The sequence below is a fragment of the Podarcis cretensis genome, assembly GCF_951804945.1.
Source record: "Podarcis cretensis genome assembly, chromosome: 8".
In the NCBI taxonomy this organism is placed as follows: domain Eukaryota; kingdom Metazoa; phylum Chordata; class Lepidosauria; order Squamata; family Lacertidae; genus Podarcis; species Podarcis cretensis.
The window spans coordinates 72,281,819-72,294,360 of record NC_137177.1 but is presented as its reverse complement, the minus strand read 5'-3'; the positions used below and the strand labels follow the sequence as shown (position 1 = coordinate 72,294,360).

Genomic DNA, 12,542 nt, shown 5'->3' with positions numbered 1-12,542 from the left:
AAGCAACTGGAACAAAAAGGGGGGGAGAGGAGTTTTTAATAAAGGGAGGTGTATTTTAGCTGCGGACAGTAGACATCATCATCACCATAAGCCTTTAAGAAAAGCGAGAAATGGGAACCAGTATTCATAAAAGGCCTGCACACACACCATACATTTAAAGTACATTGCTTCCACCAAAGAATCCTGGGAACTGTGGCTTACCCCTTGCAGGGCTACAGTTTCCAGCAAACTTAAGAAACTACAGTTCCTAGGATTCTTTTTGAGAAGTCATGAGCTTTAAATGTACAATGTTTATCTGAAGAAGTGTGCATGCACATGAAAGCTCATACCAGTAACAAACTTAGTTGGTCTCTAAGGTGCTACTGGAAGGATTTTTTTTATTTTGTTTCGACTACAGCAGACCAACACGGCTACCTACCTGTAATGTGTACACAGTCTCATAAGGGTTATCTTGGCCCTGAACCACCTAACCCTTAACAAGTGTGTCTGTGTATGGACATTACAACCCATACTGAATTTATCCACTGAGCAGAAGGGTTAGATCATCTCCACCATCTGCTGTGGTCATAAATCCCAGCGAAGTAACCCCAGGAACTGTAGTTCCCTGGGAGGGATTGGGGCTCATGAGGACCAGCGCAAAGCTACAATTTTCAGGGTTCTTGGGTTGAAAGTCATGGCAATTAAACCAGTTGATATTTGTCCACATTTGTAGTGTAGATATGCCCCAAGACAAATTTTGACAGAATCTACACTTCCAAAGTTTTTCAGCTTACACATTTGTATTTTTAGATATCTACCCAGTCTCAACCTGCTTTCTGGTATGTTTGTGTGTGCATGACTACAGTTGATGCAAAAGAAACAGTACGCAAACTGCCTTTCGATCCAAGACCCTTTAAAATCCTGATAACAAAATTTAAAACAATTGTTATGAAACTAGTATGTATTTCAGTACATGTACTATACTTTATAAATCGCTTAGAAGCCTATTTTGGCATTAAGCTGTACATAAATGATTAAATATCCCCATAATTCTTTTTTTCTTTTTTTTTAGTAAAGAATGCTGGGTCCTTGGTTTTTTTTTTTCTGTTCAAGACTGTGAGAAGTCTTTTACACAGCACAACATTAGGTTGTATCCCATGCTAGGTGTACTCAGAGCAGATCCACTGAAGTTAATGACTAAGCTAGGTCCATTAATTTCAACAGGTCTACTCTGAGTAGAACTTAGTTAAATAAAAAAGTTCTTACTTTCACAAACCTCTCCTTTCTCGTTTTCCAGCTGGACTTGAAATGTATGGGAAGACCCTTGCACTATCTCAATAACCTCTGGTCCCATAATCACAATCTTCTTTGCTTGTCCTGCAAACATTTAACATATCTTGGTTAGTCAGTTTGCTGAAAAACCAAACTGGGAGTGGTGTTCAACTTACCTTTTATTCAAAGTAGACTTACTGAAATTAATGGACCTAACCTAGTCATATTTATTAATTTCAATGAGTCTATTCTGAGTAGAATTTAGTTAACTACTACCCTGCAACATACATATGCATAGGAAGATGAAATCAGATCAGTGTGTTGTATCCAGTTCTAGTCCTGCTCAGAGTAGATCCCTCAAAGTTAGCAGATGCAACTAACTTAGGTTCATTCATTTCACTGGGTCAATGAGTATAACATAATTTGATCCAACCCCTAGACCCTTGGTACATCGAGGTCAGTATTGGCTCTTCTGATCGGTGGCAGCTCTAGAGGGTCTCAGACAGAGGTCTATTGCCACTCTACCTGGAAATGCCAAGGATTGAACTGGGAACCTTCTGCATACAAAGAATGAGATCTACCAGTGAGCTACCACCTCTCCCTGAGTGGTGGGGATGATTTCAGGATCACTTAGGATTCAGACCTAGGTTCAGTGAGCCCTTCAAACCTGAGTACAAGTTCATTCAACAGACCAGCACCATCTGGAGAGATGGTTACCTGAACCCCCCGCTTAGCCTCCCCATCAGCTGTGCCAGAATCCAGGTTGTGTTCTCTGGCTCAAGGCCTCCAAGGCAATGGGAATGTGCTGCTCTGCAAAGGGAGAATGCCAGGCAATGTGTATCATGCCAGACCATTCTGGAGACTTCACACTATAAGAGCTGACACTGGCCTTCTGCACCTGAAGAAGACCTGATCCTAAGAAGCCATGGCAGCTCCAATCTGAAACCCTGTAGTTCCCAATCCAAGCTCCAGAATCCCTGACATTCATATAATACTGGAACCAATACATTCATTCAACTCTCTCTTGAATTTAAATATGTGCCCACATTATTCACACCCACTTGGAAGCCAGCACTTTTTCCACACGTGCTGGACAGGGAGACCCAACAGTAGGTGGAGCCAGAGCCAATGACAGAGGCAGTGTCGCCTCTTGGATTGGTTGTAAGGAAGAAGGCAGGCAGGTGGGAGCCAACTGAAGGTAGGCTGAGGTTGGTGAGGCAATGCCCCATTTGCCATAACGGACAAGCCACCACTGGGCCCAACACCAATATAGCTACAATTGTTGTCAAAGTTACAAAAGCTTTTCCCATGCTCAGCACACAAATTATGCAGCACGAAAAAAGGAAGATTTCATCAGAAACATAATTAAAAAGAAATACACACACCCTGCACAGCATTTTCATGTTGTGGCTTCTCATTCCGTTCCACTAATGGATTTCTACCCCTCTGCCAGATCCCTCCATGCAAAGGGCTCACTAGTGTTTTTGCTCTTTATGAGTGACACGTCCCAGGGATAAAAACGATGCCAGCACTGCGGCCCAACTGTATGCATCAATAGGCTGAAAGGAAGGGCATTATGCAGAAGTCTCATTACGAACCTGGTTGCATAATCAAAGTACATACCAACAGGGTAGCCATTGAGCCACAGTCCATCATAGATGACACCTGAACAATGGATTATAGAGCCCTGTCCGTTGAATGTGTCATTTCTCCACTGTCCCTTTAAATAGAAGGAGAAAAAGAAAAGAGAGAGAGAGAGAGAGAGAGAGAGAGAGAGAGAGAGAAGATATGCATTGGTTTCAATTTTAGACTGCAACATGGGTGACTACAGAAAGAAGGGATTAAGCCAGGCGCAATAGCAGAGCGGGTGGCCCTTGTGGGCGTCTTTAGAAACACTATTCCAAAACTGTTGTGAATGTGTGGAGCGGGAGAGACAAGGCAGCGAGGACTGGGGGAGGGCAAAGGGGAGTCAGAACAGCAGCCCAGGATTACGTCATCATACCAGTGACCTGAAAATGGGCATTTTTTGCTATTGCCCCTGTACTATGGAATGCCCTTCCTTCTGCCACATGTGAAGCAGCAACCACCAGTAGCATCACATGTATCCATTTACCCAGCCTCTCCATGACCCACAGGACTGAACCCTGATTTATGTGTTTGAATTTCTGTTTTGTTTTCATGTGCTGTACACTGCTTAGAAATTTTTAAATAATTGGTTTATAAATGCTTTTAAATAAACAAAAATGGCCTGTAAATAGAATAGTTTGGGGCGAGTTGAGAGTTATAGACACCTCTGATAGCATAAACTCCCCCCCCCAAAAAAAATCCTTTTTTAAAATGCATTCATGATGATTTGTGCTTATGCTGGGATTGGGATGGTTATTTGTGATTCCCACATTCAATACCACCTGCACCTGCAAAAGTTCTGGGGTGGGCATATTGCTTTCATTCCAATCAGTGCATGTTCTGTAACTTCCTGCTGAAATTCTGTAAATGCCATGGTTCCTTTGGCTGGCAGCCTCTGAAAGAAGATGAGTTAGAACTGGAGGGAGAAGCAAGACACCACTGACTTTGGCTGCAATTTCGAGTACTTGAGCCTGTGCTCTTTCCTCCTCTCTCCCCTTCCTTTTTCCTCATGCAACATGTCTTTCTAGATTGTGAGCCTGAGAACAGGGGCCATCTGGGTACCAATGTTTGTAAGTCATCTTGAAAGCCTTTTCAGCTAAAGGGCAAGATATAAATGCTATAAATAAAAAAGGGGAGACCAGAAAAAAATGCAACAAAAAAGCATGGCTTTTATGGTGATAGTGTCATCAGAGTAGGCTACTTCTGCCTACAGATGCCCAAGAAACAAAACTTATTGTGCGGCTTATAGATAGTTGGCAAAAACTTTTTTTAAATGAATTCCAGATTGTGTAATAGCTGAATGCTATTATGCTCTAGTAGACTGTCCACCACACTGCTTTTTGATCCATTTTATTTATTGATATTATTTTATCAGTAAAAGCAGGAAGGTTAAGACATTCGGAAGCAGCCTTGGAAGGCTTCTTTGGTGCCAGACCATACAAATGCAGCCCGCGTTAACAATTAGTTGCAGACCAAGATCTCACAATTGGTGGGCCAGTGGCAAAAGAGTCAACAATGGCAAACTGTGCAAAGTCCTTGCAAGTGGGAGACAGGTGTGCCAGTGTGAGAATGTCAGGCGACATAACGCTGGCATACAAAAAGAAAGAAAAAACAACCAGGGCCAAACTGAAATGGGAGGTTGGCTTACAATGGTAGTAACAAGGGAGGTAACAAGGCATCTACCAATCTGTGACAGCCATCAGGGCAAGGCAAGACTCCCAGAACAAGCACTGTCAAAAGACATAATTGTGGATGTATAATTTTTGCAAAAACACTGGAAGGAAGTGAGGAGATACAAGGTGGTGTGGATTTTTGTCTAGTGGGTGCAAGTGCCACAGGATACTGAGGGCTAGCGAGCCTTCCCTTCTCCATTCCCAAAGGTTTGAAGCCAGCTCTCCTTCACTCAACTGCCTTGGCTGCAAATGAAAATCCGTACATTTATGTGTGTGTTTTGTGTGGCAGTCGGTTGAGTTCCCGGTGCTGCCAGCTGACAAGCGGTGGCTTGCGCGGAACAAAGTGCTACTATAGCTCTAAATTTATCTGAGCCAACCTCAAATCCCAGATGGATCCAGAGACTCAAATTCTGCCACTCTCTCTTTTTTACACCCTTAGCAACTAGTATCCATAATAGAGGGGGAGGAAGAGAAAGAGAGAGAGAGAGAGAGAGAGAGAGAGAGAGAGAGAGAGAGAATGACTGCACGGGCAGCCCAAAAACAGGCATTGGAAAACATGTTGCTGCAGCAACTGGGTTTATTCTGTTCTTTCCATCACTCTTCTAAAGCGTTCCACGGAAATACTTCTACTGAGAATATCACTGTTAAGAGGCAAGCATTCTGCGGTGTATGTGCTTTAAAAAGAGCCATGACTTCTCTGCGGGTATTGGAAGCTCAGGAGGAGATGCCAGCTTATTTCAGCAACAAGGGATGCTTATTAATTTGCCTCTGGGCTTAAGGAAGTGTCCCGATTGGTAACAGCCCTGCCCTGGGACACCACTGCAGATTTGGGGGCTGGGGTGGGGGCAGACAGCAAGAGATATAGTAAGGCTGAAAAGAGCAGTGTGGAATAGATGCGCACAAAAGTATGACTCGGAGTCACTCAGTCCCCATTTGTGGATATACACAAAATCAAAAACTGCAGGAGATTAGTGTGTTTTAAGCATATTGCTAAGGTTTCTTTTCTTTTCCATGCCCCATGAGGAGTATAAAAGGTCACATGACAAAGAAGCACCCATTTGAAACAAAGCAAAACATGAAGGGGCTTATGGCTCTGGCACACACAGAAAGGCCATTCAACATGCAAGGGAGCAAAGCTCCGTTATAAGGCAGGTTTGTTGCATGCAGAAGGTGTCCCATGCTCGGTTAAAAGGGTCTGGTAGCTGGTGATGAGCAATGACAAACCTAGACAGCATCTTAAAAAGCAGAGGCATCACCTTGCCAACAAAGGTCTGAATAGTTAAAGCTATGGTTTTCCCAGTAGTGATGTATGGAAGTGAGAGCTAGACCATAAAGAAGGCTGGTCGCTGAAGAATTGATGCTTTTGAATTATGGTGCTGGAGGAGACTCTTGAGAGTCCCATGGACTGCAAGAAGAACAAACCTATCCATTCTGAAGGAAATCAGCCCTGAGTGCTCACTGGAAGGACAGATCGTGAAGCTGAGGCTCCAGTACTTTGGCCACCTCATGAGAAGAGAAGATTCCCTGGAAAAAGACCTTGATGTTGGGAAAGATTGAGGGCACAAGGAGAAGGGGACGACAGAGGACGAGATGGTTGGACAGTGTTCTCGAAGCTACCACCATGAGTTTGACCAAACTGCGGGAGGCAGTGGAAGACAGGCGTGCCTGGCGTGCTCTGATCCATGGGGTCACGAAGAGTCAGATACGACTAAACAACAAAAGCTGGTGACAGGAAAGACCCTCCTCTGCCTGAGACCCTGGAGAGCTGCTGCCAGTTAGAGACAAACCATAATGGGCTGGGTGGATAAGTTGATGGACCTGGAGCAGGGTATCTTCCTATATTCTTGTCCCTATAGCATCAGTTGGTCTATATGTAGAACTAATGAGCCCAGGATGTTGCTCTGCACTCCTTGGGCATGGGGGATGGGGTGGAAGGAGGAGAGTGAAAAATAAATGTGTAAAATTAACTTTTAGGTCCCAGGCTGCCTTCTGGAGCACAGAACGTCACTCGTGAATCCTGATGGCAGTGCCTAGTTTCTCAGTGTTATGAAGAAGCAGGAAGCTGGTTTGTTCTAAGTGGTAAACAAATGCTTTAAACTTCCCCATGTCACACACACACAAAGGACCTGAGAAGCACACAAGCCCAATGCTCATGTCCCTCCTTCTTGTCACAACAACAACAAAGCCAGTGGCTGTGCTTTGAACACAAAGAGCATACTTGCAGCAATTCTTCTCCCATTTTCTGCTAGCCCGGGCTTCAAGATCTGCAGAAGAGACCATCCACATTATCCTACCAATGAGCATAAGCAAAGCTCATGCGTTGGCAAAGCATGGAAGGTCCTTTTCAGTTGTGGCACCCCAATTGTGGAACTGTCTCCTCCGAGGGCTGCTGTTGTTTTCCTCCTTAATGAGTTCCGGGCATGGTGTGAAAAACACAGATCTCTAAGCCAGAGTGATGCAGCTTGGTTTTCTGTTAGGATTTCTGCTGTGGTTTTGTTTCATGGTCCAGATTGTTTAATAGCAGGAATTTGTATTTACTGTAATTTTTAGTTTAAAGTTCACTGTTTTAACTGGACAGATGCCCTGGGATATTTTTGTTTTTAAATGAAGGGTTAAAACATCACACCATATCAAGTGGTAGCCACATCACACGCTGCACTTTAGCCACTTCTGTTCCCATTCTCATTGCTGTTTATGTTCACTACGGGCTCCAGTTTTCTTATGATACCATTCATGTGCATTTGTGAACAAGAGCAACTGGTATGAATGAAGGAGGCGCTGGCCCCTGTAAGTGAACAATGGCATGCAAAAAAAGGACCCCAGTGCAATCCCTGGCGCCTTCAGGTAAGACTGGGAAAGATTCCTGTCTGAAACCCTGTAGAGCCACTGCCAGTCAGTGTAGACAAAACTGAACTAGATGGACCAAAGCGCCAACTCCGCATACGGCAGCTGCCTATGATAAATTGCAATGGAGGATCAATGTGTACAGTTCTACTTCAGTACAAATAAAATTAACTTAAGTACCTGCCCTGAAGAACGTTTAAAAATCAGACATGAAGGTTAGGATCTCCCCTCACTCCCACTACAGCATCCAGCCCCCACAGCTAGGAAGGCGACAAGCAACCAGAGCAGAGGCAGACACATGCCAGTCAATCTGGAAGCTTACAGGAATAACCCGGTGGCTTCTCTCTGCCTAGGTCACAAGCAAGGAACCTCAAGCTTAAGCTGTTAGTATCCAACCAGCAGCAATGGTAGCATTGGAAGCAGAGAATCTGTGCCTGCCTAACTCCTGACACAAGAGTGAAGAACCTAAGGGGCTGCTTGGATTACTTTGGCATGAACAACCGTAGGAAACCGGCTTTATGCCACACTTGAGACAAGAGTGATTCAAATCTGCAAAAAAACAAAAACGACCACCTGGGGACTGCTCCAGAATGCATCGTCATGGTCATCATGCATAATTTTTGTTAAATTTTAAAAAAAGACTGTCCATATCCTGCCAATTCTCACATTTATTCACTGTTTGCATCACCCTCTCTACTCCACCCCCCCAATACAATGTGGTCTCCTCCTCCTCCATCTCCCCCTGGCATGGCTTCCTAGACCAGCCTCTTCTCCCAGATGGCAAGAAGAGTGGGGGCAAGTGTTTCTAAAAGTTGCTTAGCGATGTAACACAGAGAGAGGTTTGCAAATGCTGACATTCTTGAAAGCATCCTCCGTGCTAGTCGCGTGTGGCAAAAGAGTGCCAAGCGCATGAACAGCCGGAGCAACAGAGGGGCTCTTGGGCTGGGGGTGGGAGGAAGGGGGTGGGAGGAAGCCACTTACCATCACCAAATGGAGGGGGAGCAGCCACAACCTTTTGCTAGCTGGCTATCTCATGCTGCGGGTTTCCAATTAGAACCAACCCTTCCTTTGTTTCCATCTGGTCCTTTCCGACACCAGTTAAACGTAGATCAAAGGCCACATCTATACCACTGTCAGCCCTTACCAGTGCTCCAACACATGTTGCAGATGGCGGGGAGGGGGGTCTGTTTCTGGAGAAAGTAGATCAGGAACAAAAGGACCAGAGGTTGGAGATGTGATCAAAGGTGGGCAGGTTCTGGATTGGGGATGTGTGTTTGTGTCTATGTGGCTAGAAGGCAGAAGTTGCTCAGACTGAAGACTCAAGCCTGGGACAACATCAGCTTTACAGAGCCAGTCAGGCTTGCACTGGTTCCTCAGGTCACACGGTCTGGCTGAGTTGAGCCTCTAGTGACAAAGTTGACTCAAGAGGCACCCCTGTCTAAATGCCGGAGCTCAGTGGCAGAGCATCTGCATGCGGAAGGTCCCGGATTCAATCCATGGTGTCTTCTGACACTGTATAAGGCAGATACCAATGTTCATAGCTTCTCCCCATTAAATACCATTGTTTATTACCCCGTCATTACTGAATATGGCAGGCAACTGAGTTACAGATAAAAAGACACTTCCATTCCAGTGTAAGGCTATTTCCCATTGCTCATGGAGATGAAAAGACACAAAATAAAAGGCGTGTATTGTAAATAACTGGTTTGCAATTGAAGCAATGCTTTTCAATTTGACATGAATCAAGTTGTGAGCTGCAGTGGAAAACTCACTTCACTCTGCTAGAGATTAAGCCGGGGGTGGGACAGAGAATCTAACCATCAGAGAGCCTGGAGCAACTCAAGAGAGGTGTTAACAGATCACTAACGCCAAAGTACGCAACACATTTGCTCCAGAATAGTCTCCAAAAGCAAAGGGACTACTTCTCCAGAGCATATTTCAACTTTGTGAAGCCAATCCAGATGGCCAGTTATGAACGCAGGGGAATACATTTGGACTAAACGCATGTGCGAATGTCAGCTGTGTCCTTCTCAAAGAAAAACACCTGAATCTTGATGCACAGTTATTGGTTTGTCTAAATCCCTGGTCACTGATTCCCTGAGTGAATAACTAAGTCTTACAGTGGCCCTTCATCCAGAAGGAAAGATTTCAGTAGCTCTGTGGGTTGGAAGTGGAAAAGAGAGAAGCTATCTACTCCAAGTAGTAGCTGTCTACTCAGTTCAAGGGTGGGGGGATGAACAAAATAATCTCAGTGGGCTCCTACTCCAAATTGTGCCCTTGCCACTGCTACAGTGACTCATTTGTTTGTGTCTCCCTTTGGACCTAGTCCACACCATCACTCATAAATTTGTACTGTTCTTCTCATTGTTTGCTCTCCCAGGGGCAGCACCATGATGGTCAAGAGGTTCTGGGGACTGGAAGTGAGGTCCCTCCTGAGGAATGGGCCTCGGCAGGTGCCCAGTGATATCAATCCCTGGCTCCTTTGCTGAGAAAGAGGCAGCAGGGAGTGTGCAAGGGGCTTGGGTCCAGCATAGCCAAAGAACCATCTCCTTATGATTCATTCTGTCCATTAAGGTCAGCAGGTAAGGTCCTCTTGCATGCCCAACCCCACCTGAGATACATTTGGTGAGAACACATGAAAGGGCTTTTTTGACTGCGGAGGCCTGAATTCCCTGCCCCAGGAGATGTGCCTGGTCTCCTTTCTGATGGTATTCTGTCACTGTGTAAAGGTGTTCTGAGTTCAGCAGGCATTTGACCAGGTTGTTGTATGGTTGTTGTTGTTTTTACTCTTTGCCCCTATTTCTGAACACTCCCCCTCTCCTGGAGTGCTTTTGATCTGCCATTCTCCCTCTTTTAATTTATTTTTCTTTCAGGTTTTAGATTTCTATTTTGTAAGCTGCCTTGGGTGGTTCTGCTGTTGGGACCAGAAAGATAGGATATACACATATTTTATATAGATATGCAATATTCAAAGCAATTGCTGGAAGACTGCAATGTAAGATTTCAGAAGTATCAAAGAAGCATGTGTCAGGATTGCAACCCACAGCATGCCCTGAACTTGGGCTATAAAAGGTAGATTCCAGAGATGGAATGGCTGCAATTCCATAGCAGAGCACCTATTTTGCATGTAGAAGGTTCATGTTATATCCCGATAAACATTTATTGTTGGCATTTGGGAATGTTCCCTAATTACTTTAGTCCAGTTTCACTTTATTTTCCATTGCCTGCAGTTGGTAGTTCAGTTCAAGAGAAGCCTACAATTGGCTTTCTAATATTCTCAGCCCCGTTGGATAGCCTGGTTGTTGAATTATTGCAATCCCAAATTCAATCCCAGCAAACGAAACAGGTAGGAGGCAATGAAAAAGACCCTGCCTTGGTCTGGTCCCAGAGCCACAGGTGGGGGGAAACTAAAAGCTCAGACAGGAAGCTGCCAAAACCCTGGAGGAATAAGAGAGCAGCAAGGGCAATCCTATATTTTTGAGTTTTTATACTTATATTTGTTTATATTTATATTTTTGTATGTGATCCTTGAATGAAGGGCAGTATAGAAATTTAATAAATGAAATGAAATGAAGGGTCCTAAAGAGAATCTGAGCTGAAGCCCAGTGAGGTAGTCCAAAGGTAGGCTTCAGGAAGCAAAACTGTGATGAAGCACAGCAGAGAATGCAAAGGTAGGCAAGGTGTTTTCCCCAAGAGCAAGGTATTAGCAGGCGTCAGTTGCAGAAGGGCTGGTCAGTGTCATGCTGTTGTGCAGAGGGGGGTTGGATGATGAGGAATGGTAGAAGCTCGAATTGGGAGAGTCTAACCTATAGGAAGGTCCTAGTGGGTTGGGGAATGAGAACTTGGGACCGCTAGGGCAATGTGACACAGAGGAGGTCCCAGTGGATGGGGAAGTAGAAAGCTGGATTCTGAGGAAGGGACCTAGTGGCTTGTCAGAAGAATGGCCCGCCTCTTTGAAATTGGGAAGCCTAAGTGCTCATCAGCAGCTGTGAAGTTGACTATGGCGCCTTCCCCTGCCACCTTTGTCCTCACAACAATCCTTGGCTAGGCCAATCAAGGAATGCACTTAGGTCTCTGCACTTAGGTCTCTGCAGTGTAAATCTACAGTAATACTCTATTACATTAGCAGAAGACTTGGAGGTTGATCAGGATCTGAGATATTGGAGAGAGTAGGGGAAAAGGGCCACTTCTGGGATTTGATTATGTTATGTTGGCTGTTAAGTTTGCTTTTCTTAATGCTGCTTTCTTAATTTTAGATTCTTTAAATCTCAAATTTATGTTTGATTTTAATTATGTTGTTTTATTTGATTTTGTTTGTTTGTTTAGAATCTATGGATTGTGAGCCACTTGGGGCTTTGATTTTGAAAAAGGGGCATACAAGTTGAGATTTCATCATCATCATCCACTCTTGCTAGTTTAGAAAACATCTTCCCTTAAGGACAATATCCATCCACAGTAAATTCTAAAAGTCCCGGAGCACATTTTTGTTGCTGCTAAAAAATGGCAAATAGTATCCCCTCTTGTAACTTTTTGGGTGATTATACAGATTGCTCTCTTCTGGAGTACAACTTAAGTTTGGCTTCATTAATGTTTTAAAATGTATATGTTGGGTATTGCTCTCTTTCAGAAGAGCGTTGGGAGAGAAGGTAGGGGCAGGCAGTGTAGGGCTTCTTGAGTTTATAAATAAGGAAAAGGTGTTTTGAAATTAGTGGCAAGAAAAACATGTATTTAACTTTAAGGAAGCAATTTTCACTTAATTGATAGTATTTCTGTTTCTAACTGAGCAGCTATTATGCCTCTTATTGCAATTAATTTTGGTTACTTCAGTCTCATTGTGCATGCCTCTGACAGCATATCATTTCCCTAAGCTTCTGTTTGATTGATCCAGAGCCCAAACAACCACAGTATCTGGCGTCAACTCATTGCTCTGCCTTTATTTTTAAAATATTTTTCTAGTGGTCTCACACAACAGTCTAAAACACATACGAGAGATCCATCTTGGAAGTTGAACTGGAAAGTACCTAAATGGGAGAGTAATTGTGTGATGACGCAGACAAGAGATAGACTTTGATCTGCCAGCAGATTCTGGATTATTTGCACAGCCTCCAAATAGTTCAAGAGCAGGGTGGTGAAGCATATTTACTATTC

General features: G+C 44.2%; 1 protein-coding gene across 5 annotated transcripts in view; it reads right to left on the bottom strand.

Annotated features, from left to right (window-relative positions):
- MORN1 (MORN repeat containing 1) overlaps positions 1–12,542 on the bottom strand; it is a 125,221-nt gene that overhangs the window by 91,860 nt on the left and 20,819 nt on the right. For all 5 annotated transcript variants that reach the window (XM_079987021.1, XM_079987020.1, XM_079987018.1 and 2 more), the window contains exons 7-8: positions 2,875–2,971; positions 1,246–1,356 (exon numbers count right to left, since the gene is read on the bottom strand). In XM_079987021.1, coding sequence (XP_079843147.1) covers positions 1,246–1,356; positions 2,875–2,971 — 208 coding nt within the window. The remainder of the gene's footprint in view (positions 1–1,245; positions 1,357–2,874; positions 2,972–12,542) is intronic.